Source organism: Dipodomys merriami, unplaced genomic scaffold (assembly GCF_024711535.1).
Source record: "Dipodomys merriami isolate MVZ:Mamm:240054 unplaced genomic scaffold, mDipMer1.0.p SCAF_45, whole genome shotgun sequence".
NCBI classification, from domain to species: domain Eukaryota; kingdom Metazoa; phylum Chordata; class Mammalia; order Rodentia; family Heteromyidae; genus Dipodomys; species Dipodomys merriami.
The window spans coordinates 5,680,207-5,700,589 of record NW_027206013.1 but is presented as its reverse complement, the minus strand read 5'-3'; the positions used below and the strand labels follow the sequence as shown (position 1 = coordinate 5,700,589).

General features: G+C 43.2%; 1 protein-coding gene across 4 annotated transcripts in view; it reads right to left on the bottom strand.

Moving 5' to 3' along the window:
* Positions 1-20,383, bottom strand: part of Prr14l (proline rich 14 like) — a 55,834-nt gene that overhangs the window by 16,302 nt on the left and 19,149 nt on the right. For 2 of the 4 annotated variants that reach the window (XM_069994472.1, XM_069994475.1), the window contains exons 3-7: positions 16,553-16,622; positions 9,197-14,351; positions 2,470-2,544; positions 1,279-1,450; positions 216-322 (exon numbers count right to left, since the gene is read on the bottom strand). In XM_069994472.1, the coding sequence (XP_069850573.1) occupies positions 216-322; positions 1,279-1,450; positions 2,470-2,544; positions 9,197-14,351; positions 16,553-16,622 (5,579 nt within the window). The remainder of the gene's footprint in view (positions 1-215; positions 323-1,278; positions 1,451-2,469; positions 2,545-9,196; positions 14,352-16,552; positions 16,623-20,383) is intronic. The other 2 variants (XM_069994476.1, XM_069994474.1) reach the window with 2 other exon arrangements.

Here is a 20,383-nt window from a genome sequence, read left to right as displayed (position 1 = left end):
GAAATCTCCTGCAGTATAACTAATGTAAGCTAATAAAAAATACATATATAAATTTTGCACATAAACATTTAGCCACATGACCAATTAATTTAATATAAATTCCTAGAAGTAAACAGCACAAAGTAAATGACCATTTAAAGGGCAACTATATTTTGCCTAATAATTCTTCAAAATAGTAAATAGTGAACCCAATTTGTACTCAAGAAAGACCTCACCTTTTGGGTCGAGGCAGGCCCATTGGGGTAAGATTAGGATCTGGCTTAGGAATGGTTTTCCGTATTCGAATCTGTGAGACTTTCTTTGGCCTCTTCTCTGGCTCAACCTGTTTTTAAAAGTTCAGAAGATGGGCAAGGTATAAAACATTTTTAACAAAGTAACTGTCCCTAATACTCAAGACACTGTCCGTATACTGCAGACAATTCTAATAAGAAGCATACAATACCCTCCCCCACAGTGTAACCCCCGCTTTCACTATATTTGATGTCAGTATAACATGTGGAGGAGATGGGGACAAACAAGTCGTTTAAGGATTCAGGTGGACCTGTTGCAACAATGAGAAGTACAAAATGTCATGTCAAAACCAGCTTTACAATGTCGGTGTGTGTGTGGGGGAGGGGGGTATGATTGGGTGGGGGGGAGGGGGGAGGCTGGGAAGGGAGGTGAAGGGTAAACAAAGGAGGAGGCTGCAATGCTTGGTAAGAAATGTATGCATTATCCTGCCCATGTAATTGTAACCCCTCTGTACAGTATGTTCTCAAATAAAATAAAATAAAATTTAAAAAAAAAAAGAAAAAAAAAAAAGAAGCATACAATAAAGCTCCCCATCTTACTTCAGCTGTGTTCACAACTGAGGTTATCAATGTGAAAATATGCAATGGATGAGGTGGCCAGATATTGCACAACAAAACACCATCATTCACTCACTACCTTCTCTGAAGGCATTAAAGCAACTCAGTGACACAAGTCTCTAGAAAGGCAGTTAAATGCTGAATTGGGGGGGCTGAGGCAGGAGGATCACATGAGCCCAGGAGGTTGAGGCATAGGTAAGTAACATAGTAAGATCTTGTCTCTAAAAAGAAACTAAATGAAAAACAAAGAAATCCAGTGTATCCTTTACTTGCCAAGATCAAGCAGAAAACTTCTAGCTTAGCACTCTTCAGTACTCATCTGAAGCTGAATGTAGTGAAGGCACCCGGGCTGTCTACGCCTGCTATGTGATGTAAGTCAATAATTGAGACCAACGCCACTGTCACTGGACCTCACTGGCGCTGTAATTACCTCTTTCTGTTCTGGAGGGCTGCCCTGAAGACGAGGGTGTGCTGCTGTCACACTATCCAGCTCATCAAACACAGGAACCTGGAACTCAGAGGCTGAGAGCAGGAGCTTGCTGACATCTGGTTCTGTTACCAAGCAAGACTTTGGTACCAAGGCAGTGAATGCAGGCTCTAGCCTAGCATCATGGAGAGAGAAAGAGAGAACCATATGAGAATGCTTGCTTTCTAACTTTTCAATGGGCAGCTAGACCTCTTTTCATCTCCAGCAAACTTGTTTTCTAGTTACTGGTATATATAGCCTGAGTCTACATATGTCAAAACTTACAAGAATGCAAAAAAGGAATGAGATCCATTCATTTCAGTGGTATAGTTTTTATAAGGAAGCAGGCCATGCTAGGCACTGGTAGCTCACACCTATAAACCAAGCTATTCAAGAGGCTGAGGTTTGGGAATCTCAGTGTGAAGTCAGCTAAGACTGACAAATTGCCAAATTCTTATTTCCAGTTAACCTAGAAAAAGCTGGAACTGGAGGCATGGCTCAAGTAGTAGAAAGCTAGCTGTGAGCTAAAATGCCAAGCAAGAATGCAAGACCCTGAGTTTAAGCCCCCGAACTGGTATTTTTAAAAAACAGGGGGAGAGGGGGCTGGGAAGGTAGCTCAGTAGTAGAGTGCTTGCCTTGCATTCATGAGGCCTTGGGTTTGATTCCTCAGCATCACATAAACAGAAAAATCTGGAAGTGGCACTGTGGCTATGGCCCAAGTGGTAGAGTGCCAGCCTTGAGCTGAGGGACAGTGCCCAGGCTGAGTTCAAGCCCCATCACCACACAAAAAAAAGAAAAAGCTGGGCACTAGTGGCTCATGCTTGTAAACTTAAGTTACTCAAGATGCTGAGATCTGAGGATCATGGTTCAAAGCCAGCCCAGGCAGAAAAGTCAGCAAAACTCTGATCTCCAATAAACTATTCAGAAAAAGGCAGAAGTAGACCTGTGGCTCAAGTGGTAGAGTGCTAGCCTTAAGCAAAAACAAAATAAAAGCTCAGGAACAACACCCACGCCCTGAGCTCAAGCCCCAGCACTTGTACACACACAAATAAAAGACAGCACACTTGAGTCACAGAGATGTAGACTAGGTTTATAGAGATAAGAGGCCAGGGGCGCACCTTGTGTCACACATGCTACCAGCTGCCAGAGGCTTACCTCACGTGATTGCCAATGGTACTGAATGTTGTGGTATCCACGCCTGGAAGAGGCACATATGGTAACCCGGTGTGGCTGAAGTGAAGCAAAAGCACAGAAGAGCAATTAGCACAGTGGGACACCAAGAAAAGTCCCAGGAAAGACAAAAAGCAGGAGAAAGAAAGATATGTGCCCATCACTGGAACAGAAGCAAGCTGACAGGAAGCTGATTTTCTCACGTAAATGAGAAGAACTTAGAGAGGGAGGAACAGAATAACATATTGTCTTTAGATATAACATCTTTTAATCACTTTGTTGAACATGATTTCATTAAATATTTAAACATTTAAAAACTAAATCATGGCTGGGAATGTGACTTAGTGGTAGGGTGCTTGCCTAGCATGCATGAAGCCCTGGGTTTGATTCTTCAGTACCACATACACAGAAAAAGCCAGAAGTGGCACTGTGGCTCAAGTGGTAGAGTGCTAGCCTTGACCAAAAGAAGCTCAGGGACAGTGTCCAGTCCCTGAATTTGAGCCCGAGGACCGGCAAAAAAAAAAAAAAAAAAAAAAAAAGCTGGGCACCAGTGGCTCAGGCCTATAATCCTAGCTACTCAGGAGGCTGATCTGAGGATCACGATTCAAAGCCAGCCCAGGCAGGAAAGTCCACGAGACTCTTATCTCCAATAAACCACCAGAAAACTGGAAGTGGCACTGTGGCTCAAGTGGTAGAGCGCTGGCCTTGAGCTGAAGAGCTGAGGGACAGAGCCCAAGCCCAGAGTTCAAGCCCCACAACAGACAATCAATCAATTAATCAATAAATATCACAAGCTGAGTGCTGATGGCTCATGCCTATAATCCTAGCTACTCAAGAGGCTAAGATCTAGCTGGGCTCACACCTGTAATCCTAGCTACTAAGGAGGCTGTAATATGAGGATCATGGTTCAAAGCAAGCCCAGGCAGGAAAGTCTATGAGACTCTTGTCTCCAATTAACCACCAGAAAACCAGAAGTGGTGTTATGGCTCAAGTGGTAGAGTGCTGCCTGAACTGAAAAACTCAGGGACAGCACCCAGACCCCACGTCTGGGGGGAGGGGGAAAGAGGCTAAGAGCTGAAGATTAATGTTTGAAGGCAGTCCAGGTAGGAAAGTTCATGAGACTCTTCAATTAATCAGCAGTGGAGGTATGGCTCAAGCAGTAGAACACTAGCCTTTAAGCAAAAACAAAAACAAAAACAAGTGAGAGTATGAGGCACCAAGTTCAAGCCCCAATTTGTATGTCATATTGGATAATTTTTTGCACACCCCCATAGCGAGAACTAGTATGAAATTCTACTGGTTTTAGAATGTGGTGCATGCTTCATTAACAAAGTATCTGTGTGACAACCATACAATCCACACTTCCCTAACCAGCTGGGATGTGACTTAAAACAAGCCCTCGTGTGCTGGGTGGGGTGGCACACACCTGTAGTTCTAACTTCTTGGGAGGCTGAAGTGGGAGGATTACTTTAGCCTACGCCCTGGTGAAAATAGTGAGACCAAGAAAGAAAGAGGTAGAGGAAGAGGGTGGAGGATTAGAGAGAAACAGAAAAAGCTTCATGTGCCACCCCTCCCCAGATTTAGCATGTATTTAAAAAAAAAAACAAACAAACCTGCCCATCTAACCTGTATTATAGACTGCTGGAGAATAAGGTTCAGGTGAGAAAATCTGGCAGGTGCAGTGGTACATGCTCCTAATCCCAGCACTTTGGTGGCTGAGGCAGGATGACTTTGAGTTCCAGGCCAGCCTGAGCTACATAGCAAGACCTTGATGAGAGAGGAAGGGGACGGAAGGGAATGGATGTCCTATGGAAAAATAAGTCTTTGTTAAATTATTTTGGGGGCTATCCACTAATTCTTCGGGTAAACTCTTCTAAGTACCTTTAGAAAGACAGTAAACTTAGTACAGGCATACAAAGTTAAGGCAGATTTAGAGCCAATAACAAGAAATGTCCCTACAAACACCACCCTTTCACCTTCTACCCAAATTTAAGTAAAATAAAATAGAAAGCTAAATAGAGGAAGAGAGAAAAGTCAGGTGGGAAAAAGTTCGGAGTGAAACAACTCCCAGGACACTAACCTCAGGAATAAACATATAAGGCCTTGGGTTGAGGACAGTGGGAAGGAAAGAAAGCAACACAGTTTAAAGCATAGACACACAGCAGAGCAGAGAACAATTCTGAGAATTCAGAGGCAAACAGCAAACTGGACAGTAAAAGAAAGCAGTGTACCATCATTTTTTTTTTTTTTTTGGTCTGGTCGTGGGGCCTGAACTCTGGGCCTGGGCGCTGTCCCTCAGCTCTTCAGCTCAAGGCTAGTGCTCTACCACTTGAGCCACAGCACCACTTCTGGCTTTTTTCTTTTTGGTTATGTGGTGCTGAGGAATTGAACCCAGGGCCTCAGGCATGCAAAGCAAGCACTCTACCACTGAGCTACCTTCCCAGCCCCGTGTACCATCATTTTAAATGACTGATTTATTCTTGAGTACTTCCATGGTTGCATCATAAGAAGTACATATTTTTCTATTACCTACAGGACAAGTGCTCATAATTCATCTTTTAATTTCAATCAGAATTGTTTGAGTTTTGTGGTATTTTACTAAAACCCTTAATTATTCAGCCCTCTGCTCAAATGCCTAGGAAACTACACAACATCTTTGAGGCAAGATTCCCTATGTAGGCCATATTGGTCTTGAACTCACAATTCTCTTGCATCACCTTCTAGAGTTCTACTTTGGAGTACACATTCAGCTTCTCCAGCAGCTTGCTTTTCTCTCCTCTGCTGGTTCTGGGTTTTGAACTCAAAAGTCTCTCACTGTTGGATGGCTTGCTTACAGCTGGCTCTCTACAACTTGAACCATACCTCCAGTACAGATTTTTGCTGGTGTTTTGAGATAAAAGTCTCAAAAGACTTTTCTACTTAGTCTGGTTTTGAAATGCAATCCTTCAGTTTTTTTGTTTTTTTAAAATCGGTTAAAGGGCCTTAACTCTGGGCCTGGGTGCCGTCGTCTCTCAGCTCTTCAGCTCAAAGCTAGCGCTCTACCACTTGAGCCACAGAGCCACTTCCAGTTTTTCTGTTTATGTGGTGCTGAAGAATCAAACCCAGGGCCTCATGTATGTGAGGCAAGCCCTCTACCATTGAGCCACCTACCCAGCCCAATCCTTCAGTTCTTAGCCTTCCAAGCAGCTAAGATGACAAGTGTGAGCCACTTGCATCCAGCTTTTATTTTGGGTACTGGGAATTGAATATAAAATTGTGGGCATGCTAAGCAAGCACTCTACTACTTGAGCCATTTCCTGGCTAACCAATAGATTTTTAATGATGCAGAATGGAAAAATCTGTGTCATTATGCCAAATGCACAAACAAGTGTCTCCCAAGTAATTTGGAATATCAGCGTTTTCTTTCCCTTTTTCTGTTGTTGTTTAATTTTTTAAAGAAAACAATAGCAAGGGCAAAAAGTTGTAAAAAAAAATTTTTTTTTTTGGGTCCGGACGTGGGGCCTGAACTCTGGGCCTGGGCACTATCCCTCAGCTCTTCAGCTCAAGGCTAGCGCTCTACCACTTGAGCCACAGCGTCACTTCCGGCTTTTTTTCTTTTTGCTTATGTGGTACTGAGGAATTGAACCCAGGGCCTCATGCATGCAAGGCAAGCACTCTACCACTGAGCCACCTTCCCAGTCCCAAAAAGTTGTAAAATTTTATGTAAATAATTAAAGTAGGGATCTAGAGGGCATAGCTCAAGTTGCCGAGGACTTGATTAACAAGTAAGTACATGGCTGTGAGATCAACCACCAGTACTATTTTTTTTTTTTGCTAGTCCTAAGGCTTGAACTTAGGGACTGGGCACTGTTTCTGAGCTTGTTTTTGCTCAAGGCTAGCACTCTAAAACTTGAGCCACAGTGCCACGTCTAGCTTTTCTGTTTATGTGGTACTGAGGAATTGAATCCAGGGCTTTCATGCATGCAAGGCAAGTACTCTACCACTAAGACACATTCTTAGCCCAACCCCCAAGTACTATTAAAAGAAAAAAAAAGAATTAAAGTAGGTATATTAGGCCCAGAAATGATGATGTATATGCCTATAATCCCAACTACATGGGAGGTGGGAACAGGAGGATCATAGTTCAAAGTTAGCCCAGGCAAAGTTAACAGGAAATCAAAAAAACAAACTAAAAGTAAACTGGAGCTGTGATTCAAGTGGTAGAGCACTGAAAGCTAAGAGTTCAATCCCCAATAGTACAAAAGAAGGTAGAAAGATTTATCTAAAGTGGTGTGTGTGTGTGTATATAGTGGGTCTTGAACTCAGGACCTCATGTTCTCTATAGCTTTCTCAATCAAGGCTCCTTCTCTGCCACTTAAGCCACAGCTCCACTTCAGACTTTTTTGCTGGCTGATTAGAGATAAGAATCTCATGGACTTTCCTGCCCAGGCTAGCTTTGAACCTGCATCTTCAGATCTTAGCTTCCTAAGTAGCTAGGATTATAGGTGTAAACCACCAGTACCTGACTAAAGTAATTTTGTAGGGACTTGTTACTTTTTAAATTTTTGATGCTAGAAATTGAACCTAAGGCCTTGCACATGCTAAATACCCACTCTTCTACAAGCTATACTCCCAGCCTCTAGGGCTTTTTTTGTTTGTTTGTTTCAACTTGGGGCTTTGGCTTGTTTTGCAGTTGTTATACTAGTGGACCCATTTCTAAGTACCTTTATTTTTCAGATAGGACCAGACCACCTCAACTATAATCTGTCTACCCATACCTATTACATTTCTGAGATCACAGGCATGCACCACTACACAGAAATTGGTGGAGAAAAGAATCTCACTAACTTTTTTTTTTTTTTTTGTCGGTGGGGGGCTTGAACTCTGGGCCTGGGCACTGTCCCTGAGCTCTTCAGTTCAAGGCTAGCACTCTACCACTTGAGCCACAGCACCACTTCCGGTTTTCTGGTGGTTAATTGGAGATAAGAGTGTCATGGACTTTTCTGCCCGGGCTGGTTTTGAACCATGATCCTCAGATCTCAGCCTCCTGAGTAGCTAGGATTACAGGCGTGAGCTGCCGGTGGTCTGCTCTAACTTTTTGAACATGCTCTCTTCAAACATAGATCCTCCTGGATCTATGCCCACACAGAAGCTGCTCCCCAGACCTTTTCTATTAGATGGTACAAGGATATTAATGAGATTATTTCCACTTAGTAGTCAGAACACAGGAACTCCCACACAGTTCATTTTAAGGCCTATAAATCACTGGGCGCTGGTGGCTCACACTTGTAATCCTTACTCAGGAGGCTGAGTCTGAGGATCTTGGTTCAAAGCCAGCCCCGTAGGAAAATCTGTGATGCTTATCTCCAATAAACTACTCAGAAAAAGTGTGAAGTGGAGCTGTGGTTCAAGCGGTAGAATGCTAGCTTTGAGCAAAATAGTTCAGGGACATGGGCTGGGAAGGTGGCTCAGTGGTAGAGTGCTTGCCTTGTATGCATGAAGCCCTGGGTTCGATTTCTCAGGACCTCATAAGCAGAAAAAGCCAGAAGTGGCACAGTGGCTCAAGTGGCAGAGTGCTAACCTTGAGCTGAAGAGCTGAGGGACAGCGCCCAGGCCCAGAGTTCAGGCCCCACCAAAACAACAAAAAACAACAACAAAAAAAAATAGTTCAGGGACAGTACCCAGGCCCTGAGTTCAAGCCCTAGGACCAGCACCAAAATGGGGTGAAGGATAGGGGGTATGAAGCCTATAAATCCTAAAAGTGGAGTATGTAAATGCCTACTTGTGAGTGTGTATGTGTCAGTTGTAGGGCTTGAACTCAGGACCTGGGCACTGTCCCTGAGCTTTTCTGCACAAGGATACTACGGCTTTGAGCCACAACTCCATTTCCAGTTTCCTGGCGGTTTATTGGAGATAACTGTCCTGTTTGGGTTGGCATCAAACCATGATCCTCGGATCTCAGCCTACTGAGCAGCTACGATTATAGGCATAGGCCACCAGCACCAGGCTGTAAATGCCAAGTTTTGAAGCCTTCATCTTATAGGAAAAAAAATGTAGAAGCTCATAAACTAGGTGTGGTGATGCTGACATTAATTCATTCACTCACTAAAAAAGTATTTTCTGTTTTTTGCACACCAAATACTAAGTGCTGCTGTAAGATATTTAAAAATATGCAAGTCATTGCCACTATGAATTGTCTATAGTCTCAACAACTGAAAGACTAAAGCAAGAGAACCATGATTTTGAGGCTACCCTGGGTTGCATAGTAAGTTCAAATGCTACACAGAGATGGCTTGGAAGAATAAATAATGGTCCAAAACACAACTATAGATTTGGCAGAAAAATCACTGGTGGCTCACACCTGTAATCCTAGCTACTTAGGAGGCTGAGACCTGAGGATCATGGTTCAAGTTCAAAGTCAGCCCAGGCTGGAAAGTCCATGAGACTCTTATCTCCAATAAACCACCAGAAAACTGGAAGTGGTGCTGTGGCTCAAGTGGTAGAGCACTAGCCTTGAGCTGAGGAGCTGAGGGACAGCGCCAGGCCCAGAGTTCAAGCCCCATGACTGACCAAGAAAAAAAAAATGAGTGCTGTATTTTCTTAGCAGAGATTTCCTGAAGTGCACAGCAAATGCAGACACAAAGAGGCCTCCAAGCAGCACTGCATTTCCAACACTTCCCCAGTGGTAGGAAGCAAATATGGGATATAAGCAAAGAACAGGAACAGAGTTTACCTGTTTGTGGTGTTCAGACTCAGCTGCCGCTTGCTATGATGAAGAGCAGAGGTTTCGAAGGAGCAGGAAGAGGACCCATGCTGGCTCCAAATGGACAACACTCTGCCCACCGAGTAGGGCAGAGAATAGAAGACCTTATTTGCTATGGAGGCTGGAGACCTTAGCCCTTTCAATCCCTGTGTAAACTGGGTCATGAAGAGCCTCTGCATGGTAGGCATGTGATTTGAGAAGCTCCGTTGTTTTGTCCAGATTCGGTAGCATCCAGGAGAACAAAGTGCAAGAAGCGTGTGAAGGCCAAAGACAGAGCAGTCTGCTCTGGTCTGGACCATGGCAGTGCCTCCATAGTCTGGGAGAGGAGCTGGAGTCTGTGGAGGAGCCTGAGTGTGTGCCTGACTATGGAGGCTGGTGTCTTCCCTGAATGTAGCCATACCAGGGCAAGCATGGGACAAAAAGAAAGAAAAGGTCCACTTGGGAGGTTGAGGCAGGCACTGGGAGGCCTCTCCTGAGGCAAGCCTCGATGGAGCGCAGTGCTCAGGAAAAGTCCTCAAGGCTTCCATCATGCAACTAGAGGTTGGTTTCACATGAAAGGAAACTGGGAAGATTTCAGAACCAAACAGCAGTGATGGCATCTTGTTGCTCAAATCTATGAAGCTCATTTTGATGGCTTCAAGAGAATAAAGTGCCAAGGGTTTGCTGTTAGGCCTCTGATCCCATTTGTTAGCTGCCATATATGGGTTCAGCTGCATTGCGTTATATGAAAATCCATCCAGGAGCCTTTTATATCTGAGGCGCTTATAACTTTTAGCCACTGGCAGAAGTGCAGAGGAACACCGATGGTATCTGAGTATCGGGGACTTGGCAGGTGGGGCTAGTTTGGAGGCAAGGATGGATAGCTTATTTAGTAAGGCTGATTCTTTGGTAGGCTTCCTAAAACTCAGGCTCAAGGGATGGCACAGAGTAGCCTTCTGCTTTGGTTTGTGGCTAAGCAAGCTCCTGATAGGTACTGGTTCAGGTTCCAATTGTGTGGGTACAGGCACAGCACATGAGCTGAGAAGTCTGTGTGCTTTGGTGGGGACGGGATTGGATGAACTCTTTCCAATGGCAGAACTTCTGACTTTACCCACTTTTCTCCCCACACTGACCAGCTCCTGATAGGAAACTCTCTTACACGTTCGATGGGGTTGCTTCTTTAAAGGAAGCATTCTTTTTTGACCAGAAGTATTCACAAAGGCACCATGTATTTGATCACATCCAGCAATGCTGGGATCTTGCTGTTTCCTGGGGGCACCAGGAAGGCAAGGACCCGAGCATAACTCAATGTCCTTCTTCAATGGCTGATGATATAAGCTTTGCTCCTTTGGGTTTCCCAACTTTTGAAGCTGTCTAGTGGTGTTGCCCTTGGTTAGCTTTGCCTGAGTGATTTCTTTTATCATGGTGAACCCATCTTTGTCTGCTTGAGGGTGGTTCTTATCTTGAGCCTCATCTGAAAACTTATTAGATGATGCATACTGTTCAAGTATCATATGTGCTGCTCCTTTTTGATGTGTAAGATTTTCCTCTTTCAGCAATATGTAGTCCAAAAACTGCTGACTCTGTTGTTTTACAGAATCATTATGAATGGCTTGGCATTGCAAGTAGGTCTGAGAATTCCTGGGCAAATTATTATCACCATGGCCGTCTCTGCTAGTGATCACCTCAGATTCTTCCCCAACAGTTAGGTGATCCAGCAGTACCCTCTGGTGGTCTTCAGTTCTTTTTCCATTCTTCAGTTTTTTTCCATGTGTATCAGTGAAATTCTCAAAACGACAAGCTTTGCAAGCATCCTTTTCTACACTGATGTGTGCACTATCTCTTTTGTTAGGACTTACATTCCTTGGTATTTGTTCCTTCATCTCGAGCAGGCCTGCACAGTCTTTTGTATTTTCACGAAGCACGTCACCATCTTTTTGCTTAAAAGGATTTTTCAGGTCAGTTTCTTTACTACTGGTATTATCAATTTCTGAATTTTCTTGAGAAGATAGATACAAAGTCATTGCCTTAAAGGATTCTAGGCTCTGTGGAGAGTCAGAGTTCCCATCTTGGCATTTAAAGGACATCAAATCTCTTGAGGATATTCCCAAAGGTTTTTCCTTGCCAGCCTCAGAATCTACTTCTGGTCTTGATCCTTCAGTTATTCCCTGGGTCTCTCTTAGAGATCCTATGTTACTATGGTGTTCACGGTAAGCATGATTTAAAGACATGCTTATACTATCTAGTATACTCACACTTGGTTCATGATCAGCAATAGACTTCATCTTATGGGGTATGGAAGAGTCTGGGCATTCTTCAATTTCACATTCTTCTAAAGATTTACATACTTTGTCTTCACATGATTTTATTTCTATAGACTGCTCTATAGAAGCAGCAACATTTGGGAGATCTGAGTTTTGGTCAGCTGGTCCTATAAATGTAGCCTTCAGTGCTCCTCTCTCAGATGAGATATTCCTTGAGGTTTCACGGAATGCCAGTCTATCTCCCCTTGCACCATCACCAAGCACAATAGATGTTTTCACAGCCAGCATACCTTGTGCAGGCTTTTCACCACAGTCAGCATGGACCGTGTGTATCATTTCATCGATGGACTCTTCAGAACCAGAAATACTTTCAAAGGCTCCTTGGGAATTGTCTTTCTTTGGATTACCACAAAGCAGTGAGTTATCCCTATCTGAACTGACTAGCAGATCTTTTTTGCTGAAATTTAGGTCTCTGTTAGCTTCTGCAGTGGCCTCTCTCTGGTGACTGTCTAGTGCCTTCTTAACTGATTTACATTTACTTCTGCATTCAACTAGTCTGTTTTGGTTACTCTGGAATCCAAGGACTTCATCTGCTTTCTGACCAAGGGTTTCAACTGTTGGAGGAGACTGGTTCAATAATGTTTCAGGATTTGGAATGTTTGCAGATTGGTTTAGTTCTTGTGTAGCACAGTCAGAGATAGTGTCTTTACAAAACACAGTTTCATTGGGTATATCTGATTCTTTTCTGTGTAGCCCTCTCTCATTGGATTTGATGTGACTGATGGCAGCACGTGTGGCAATCTTCAACACTCCATTATCTGACATATGTGCTACTTTAGTATGGTTCTTACCATCTGGAAGGCTGCCTTGAGTTTCTCTCCTAGTATGTTCACTCTTCTTAGATGTACAGCTCATTTTCTGGGTGCTACTTTTTACAGAGTCTTCTGTTCCCTGGGAGTAGTGATCACTGTGCTGAAATGCATTTTCATATTTTCTTACTTTAGAGTTGTTCACTCTCAGAATGATTTTGCTTGGCTTAGAAACAGCACACGCAGAAAGTAAATTTTCTTTTGGTACATTTTCTCTTGCATTGTGACAGATGGAGATATCCTGAGATTGAATGTTTTTACATTTGGTGACACAGACCTCCTGAGGAGAGCCAGCTGCTTCTTTTGTACTTGAGAGGAACCCAAAATGTAAATCTTCTGTTCCTGAATCAGCCATTTTTTCTTTTCCTTCTAGGCTTCCTGATTTGGTGCTAAAGGTGGGATCTGAAGAGGCACCACAGATTTTGTCACCCTGTGGAGAAATGTCTTTTAGTTTTGTCTTCATGGGACTGGTCTGGGTACCAGTAATAACCTCCCCTCCATTCTTTAAAGAAAGGTGATGGCTCTGTTGGGCATCATTGCCTGTTGCCAAAGGCCTCTCTCTGTTTATATTTAGTAGAGAACTAGTTGGCAATGTCATGTGGTCTTGAGAATTAAGGGACACTTGTTGATTTAAAACACATTCACAATCTACTTTCATAACCAGTTCACTAGCACAAGAAGGTTCACTCATCTCACCAGCAATGCCTGGTGCATCTAAATGTGACATACTGTCAAGTGAGGTTCGTGTAGCCTTTTCTGAAGGTCTGTAATCAAATTCTGGAAACAGTGGTAATTGAGCAGCATCTGTCTTAGATTTTGATATCTTGCTAGGTGTAACATTTATCTGATCTTCTGGCACTACACTCCCAAAAGATTTTCTTTCAGACAAAAAATCATTACATGTTGCTTCATTTATCCGAGTTTCACCTTCCAGATTTCTCTGAATGTTGACTAAAGAATTAGAGTCTTTACTATTTATCTTTTCATGTAACTTATTAGGCTTTGTAGTAGTTGTCTGTTCTGACTCTCTAAGTTGCACTGAAGAGAAAAAATTGCTTTCTACCAAGTGCTCACTTACATGGCTCACATTAGGAACGGTTTTTCTATGGTCCACAGGGTGTGTCAAGTTACCCTGATAGTCTAAAGTGATTTTCAAATCATTCTTTTTAAACATTATTTCTGTGGCTTCAGTAAGAAAATTGAGCATTAAAGAACTAGAGCTTTCTGTATGGATACTGCCTTGAATGCAAGAGTTATTGTAGGTATCTTCCTTTGGGATATCAGCAGTCTTTTTTCCACCAGAACTGGTTTTCTTTTCTGGTTCTTCTTCCCTTTCTTTCCCAAGATTCAAAGGCTTTTCTTTACCTTCTATACAAGCCAAGTTTTTGCTTTGATCGTCCTCATTAAAAAAAGAACTATCTGTCTTTTTAGCAGATCCTTTCAGCAAACCGTTGCTTTCAAAATCACATTTTTCTAATGATGCTATTCTGCATTCTGGAACAGACAAGAGTGGTATGAAATGTGGAATTACAGAACTTTCTTCCAAGGGTTTTATAGCATCTCTATTTCCCATAGCTGTGGAAGTATTAGGTGCAGAACTGTGTTTTTCATTATGGAGGCCAGGAGTCTGTTGGCGATTGTCATCTGCTTCGCAGACAGGGTTTAATTTACACAGCTCTTTCTCTCCATTGTCAGTGTTGGAAATGACACTGTTCCCTGGTAATGACAACCAAGATGGAAAAGTTTTTAATTCTCCACATTCTTTTTCATTAGCAGTTACTTCTGCCAATCCAGGGTCCACAAAGGTTAAAGCCTTTAGGGAAACTAAACTTCTGGTTTCTGAAACTTCACCACTGGTCATGATTTTGTCTACTTCTTGGTATTCACTGCACCCAGCTGAGAGAACATTACTCACATTGTCATTCTTTTCCATCTTAGTCCCATTCACCTTTATACCTTGTATGTCTTCCGTGGACTCAGGCAGAGTTTCAGCTGTACTCTGTACATTTCCTTCTACACAAGAGAAATAAATCCAAATAAGCATGTAATCATTGTGAATTTTATCATGTATCCAAAGGCAACAATAATAACAAAAAAAAAACCTCAAAAAGATAATTATAAAATGGAAAAAAAAGTTTTTATATGAGGCAAGTACCAGTGGCTCATGTCTGTAATCTTAGCCACTCAGAAGGCTGAGATCTGAGGATCAGGGATCAAAACCAGCCTATGCAGGAAAGTCCATGAGACTCATTTCCGTTTAATCACCAGAAAACCAGAAGTGGCACCATGGCTCAGAGTAATAAGAGTGCTAGGCTTAGGCTAAAAAGCTCAGAAAGAGCATATAGGCCTGGAGTTCAAGCTCTATGACAGAAAACAAAAAGAAGTGGAGGTTTTTTTTGTTTTAAGAAGTTTTTATGTCGGGCTGGGAAGATGGCTCAGCGGTAGAGCGCTTGCCTTGCATGCATGAGGCCCTGGGTTCAATTCCTCAGCACCACATAAGCAAAAAAGAAAAAAGCTGGAAGTGGCGGTGTGGCTCAAGTGGTAGAGCCTAACCTTGAGCTGAAGAGCTGAGGGACAGCACCCAGGCCCAGAGTTCAGGCCCCACGACCGGATCCCCCCCCAAAAAAGAAGTTTTTATGTGAAATAAATAGATTCATGATACAACAGCATACATTATTAGATGACTATTCCAGGACTTGAACTTACATATGTCACTGATAAAACCATTCTTTGAAAAAAGCAATTATACATACAACTATATCTGAGACTTATCTGTAAGGTGAACAGTCTTGGATTCCATTACCTGCAAAAACTGCCTTTCTGTAAGGTTGAACTAAAATTATTAAAGCTGAGTGAAAGGTCTATGGAAACAATGTATTGTTGTTGTTTTTTTGGGTCTGGTCGTGGGGCCCCAGCCAGTATTTCTTTTTCTTCCTTTTTTTTTTTGGGGGGGGGGTCCAGTCGTGGGGCCTGAACTCTGGGTCTGGGCACTGTTCCTCAGCTCTTCAGCTCAAGGCTGGAGCTCTACCACTTGAGCCACAGCGCCACCTCTGGCTTTTTTTGTTTTTGCTTATATGGTGCTGAGGAATCGAACCCAGGGCCATGCATGCAAGGCAAGCACTCTACCACTGAGCCACCTTCCCAGCCCTATTCTTTCCGGTTTTTTTTGGTGCTGGTAGCAGGCCTTGAACTCAAGAGTCTCTCAATCTCAATCTACTTTTCCTCTCATCTGGTTCTCTACAACTTTAGCCATGTCTTCAGTTCTGGCTTTTTGCTGCAGATTTAAAGTCTTACTGGGTGCCAATAATCCTAGCTACTCAGGAGGCTGAGATCTGGGGATCACAGTTCAAAGCCAGCCTGCGCAGGAAAGTCTGTGAGACTCTTATCTCCAATTACCCCCAGAAAACTGGAAGTGGTGCTGTGGTTCAAGTGGCAGAGTACTTGCCTTGAGCTGAAGAGCTCAGGGACAGCGCCCAGGACCAGAGTTCAAGCTCCACAACTGAACAAAATCGCAAGTGGCACCATGGCTCAAAGTGGTAGAGTGCTAGTCTTGAGCAAAAAGAGCTCAGGGACCAGCTTCACAACTGACAACAACAACAACAAAAACAAAAAAGCTTAAGTGGAGCTGTAGCTCAAGTGGTAGAGCACTAGCACTGAGAATAAAAGTTCAGGGTCAGTGCTCAGACGGAAGCTCTGAGACTGCCCCTCCCCCCAAAACTAAGATCTCACATGAGCATTAAGGGTTCAACACACTGTTTTTGGGTTTTGTCGGTTGTAGGGCCTGAACTAGGGCCTAGGTGCTATCCCTGAGCTCTTTTGCTCAAGGCTAATGCTCTACCAATCTGAGCCACAGTGTCACAGATTTCTGGTGCTCAATTAGAAATAAGAGTCTCATGGATTTTCCTGCTGCAGCTGGCTTTGAACTGCAATCCTTAGATATCAGCCTCTTGAGTATCTAGGATTACAGGAAAGAGCCACTGGCACCTGGCTCAACACACTGTTAATAAAGAATACTTATGGGAAAAGAGCAAACTAAACTATCATCCACTAACACAAGTGTCCTAGTATACCCACAGGTAATATAACAAATTTCTATAATTAAGTCTATCTAGTAAAGCAGGTAACTATAACCATTATATTCTAACTATAAAATGGGATTTGTGAATTAAAATGATATGCAGTAGTAGGTGGGAGGAAAGAACTTAGAGAAATACCTTTGTTCCTTAGAAAACCTTCAGGGAGGTCCTCGTGTAAAAGTTCTCTGGACTGTACCAGGAGGGCCTCCTACAATAAGAAAACCAGCAGTCAAGGGAGGATTCAGATACCTGAGCTCATTTCTTGAGAAACTTCTTTATGACCCTAGGAAATTTGCTAGTACTCACAAGGAACTGAAGGAAACATCAAATTTAAGTAAGTACAATCAAACAAAAAACTTCTCCAGAATTTGATCTTGAAAAGTCAAGCTTGTCAAAGTCTAGATAAGAGTTAAAATGTTTGTTAATGCAAATCAACCCTAAAAATGCCTTCTGCTAATGAAACAAACCATTGTAGTGTTAATTTTTTTTGGGAGGGGGCGGTCAGTCATGGGGCCTGAACTGTGCGCCTGGGCGCTATCCTTCAGCACTTCATCTCCAGGCTAGCGCTCTACCACAGAGCCACTTTCCAGCTTTTTTTGCTTATGTTGAGGAATCGAACACAGGGCCTCATGCATGCAAGGCAAGCACTTTACTGCTGAGCCACCTTCCCAGCCCTGTAGTGTTAATTTTTATTTCTAAGGGAAAAAAAAAATCCCCAAATCAGATGAATCTCTAGCTAACCATATGGTACTATGTACACTGTATGTTTGTAGTACCAGACACTCAACATGTAATATGTACTTTATAGTGTATATTATGGTCATGAAATAGAAAGTCTTTCTTTGACAGGAAATACATGTTGAAGAATTTAGGCATCATCTCTGTGAATATACTCTCAAATTAACTTTTTTTTTTGGTCTTTTTTCAGTCATGGGGCCTGAACTCTGGGCCTGGGCACTATTCCTCAGCTCTTCAGCTCAAGGCTAGGACTCTACCACTTGAACCACAGCGCCACTTCCGGTTTTTCTGCTTACATGGTGCTGAGGAATTGAACCCAGGGCTTCATGCATGCAAGGCAAGCACTCTACCACTGAGCCACCTTCCCAGCCCCTCAAATTAAACATTTTTTTAAAGCCTACCTTTAATCCTATTTATTCAGATCTGAAGAGCACAGTTCAAAGCCAGCCCAAGCAGATAAACCCAAAAGAATCTTATCTCCAGTTAGATGACAAAAAGCTGTGGAGGTATGAACACACACACACACACACATACATACACACACACACACACTCACACACAGCATGGAGGTATGAACACACACACACACACACACACACACACACACACACACACACACACACACACACACACACACACACACACACACACACACACACACACACACACACACACACACACACACACACACACACACACACACACACACACACAGCACCAGGTTCATTGGCACATTCCAGAAATCCCAGAACTTGGAATGTAGAAACAGAAGGACTTCAAATTCTAGGCCAGCCCCTAGGCTTGCTTCATAGTGAGAGCTTGTCTCAAAAATCAAACCAAGGGTTGGGAAGGTGGCTCAATGATAGAGTGCTTGCCTTGCACGCATGAGGCCCTGGGATCAATTCCTTAGTACCACATAAGCAGAAAAAGCTTGGCACCGTGGCTCAAGTGATAAGAGTGCTAGCCTTGAGCTGTACCAGGCCCAGAGTTCAGGCTCCATGACAAAAAAAAAAAAAAAAAAAAAAAAAAATCAAACCCAAAACCCATGAAATAAAATATGGTAAGATTTTAGCTGGGCGCTGATGGCTCACGCTTGTAATCCTAGCTACTCAGGAGGCTGAGATCTGAGGATCACAGTTCAAAGCCAGTTCGGGCAGGAAAGACCATGAGACTCTTATCTCCAATAAACCACCAGAAAACCAGAAGTGGCGCTGTAGCTCAAGTGGTAGAGTGCTCGCCTTGAGCTGAAGAACTGAGGGACAGAGCCTAGGACCAGAGTTCAAGCCCCATGACCGACCCCCCCAAAAAATATATATGGTAAGATATAATATGAGAGGAATCTACCTGAGGGATACAAAATTTTGTCTAGTGGGACTGGGAATGTGGCTCAGTTGGTAGACTGCTTACCTAGCATGCATGAAAGCCCTGGATTCCTCAGTACCACATCAAAAAAAAAAAAGCCAGAGGTAGTGCTGTGGCTCAAGTGGTAAAATGCTAACCTTGAGCAAAAGAAGCTCAGGGACAGTGCCCAGGTCCTGAGTTCAAGCCCAAGGACTACAAAAAAATAAAAATAAAAATTGTACTGCTTCTGCAATTTCTTGTTGTGGTTTTTTTTTTTTTTTTTTTGGCCGGTTGTGGGGCCTGAACTCTGGGCCTGGGCGCTGTCCCTCAGCTCTTCAGCTCAAGGCTAGTGCTCTACCACTTGAGCCACAGCGCCACTTCCAGCTTTTTCTGCTTATGTGGTGCTGAGGAATCAAACCCAGGGCCTCATGCATGCAAGGCAAGCACTCTACCACTGAGCTACTTTCCCAGCCCCTGCTTCTGCAATTTCTCTGTAACAAATTATTCTAAAATAAAAGTTTAAGAAAACATTTATTTGTAGTTACATTGGATTCATTCCCCCAAAATAATACTCTCCACATTCTAGATTTTTGAAATACAGGCTGAATGTATGTGCTGTGAGATAAAATGCTATTGACTATTCTTTTGGGATAATTAATATTTTATGAAAAAGGAAGAATGCTAGAATGAAATATGTTGGGATAAAGAACCAATAAGAGCCGGGCACTGGTGGCTCACGCCTGTAATCCTAGCTACTCAGGAGGCTGAGATCTGAGGATCGTGGTTCAAAGCCAGCCCGGGCAAGAAAGACCGTGAGACGCCTATCTCCAATAAACCACCAGAAAACCGGAAGTGGCGCTGTAGCTCAAGTGGTAGAGCGCTCGCCTTGAGCTGAAGAGCTGAGGGACAACGCCCAGGCCCAGAGTTCAAGCCCCACGACCGACAAAAAAAAAAAAAAAAAAAAAGAACCAATAAGATTGTGGGTGGGTATGGGAGGAAAAACTGAGAGAGAAGAAGGGATGACAGTGTCCAAAAAGAATTAAACTCATTACCTGACTTATGAAATGATAACCCCTCTATCATCTTTATAACAATAAGAAAATTAATTTAAAAACTTTCACCTACTAGCTACATGAGTATGAGAAAAACTTATACATAGTTATAAGAAACAAAAAGTGGGGGAGTCAGAGAACAACATCTTAAAATACCTAGTGAATAGCTGGGCACCAGTGACTCAGGCCTGTAAACCTAGCTACTCAGGAGGCTGAGATCTGAGAATTGTGGTTCAAATCCAGTCTGGGCAGGAGAGTCTGTGAGACTTTATCTCCAATTAACCACCAGAAAACCACTCAAGCGGTAGCACATGCACCTTGAGTCTTTGAAGAGCTCAGGGGCAGCGTCCAGGCCCAGAGGTCAAGCCCTACAATGACAAAAAACAAACAAACAAAACAAAACCCTCCCCCCACAACACACACACACACACACACACACACACACACACACACACACACACACACACACACACACACACACACACACACACACACACACACACACACACACACACACACACACACACACACACACACACACACACACACACACACCCCACACACACTCTCCCAAAGACTAGCAAGAACCAAAGTGTCTATCATAAGCTGGGTGCTAGTGGCTCACGCCTACAATCCTAGCTACTCAAGAGTCTGAGATCTGAGGATTTTGGTTCAAAGCTAGCCCAGGCAGGAAAGTCGACCAGACTCTTGCCTCCAATTTAACCACTCCCAAACCAGAAGTGGAGATAGGGCTCAAAGTAGAGTGCTAGCCTTGAGCAAAAGGAGCTCAGGGACAACACTGAAGCCCAGAGCTCAAGTCCTACAACACCACCAAAAA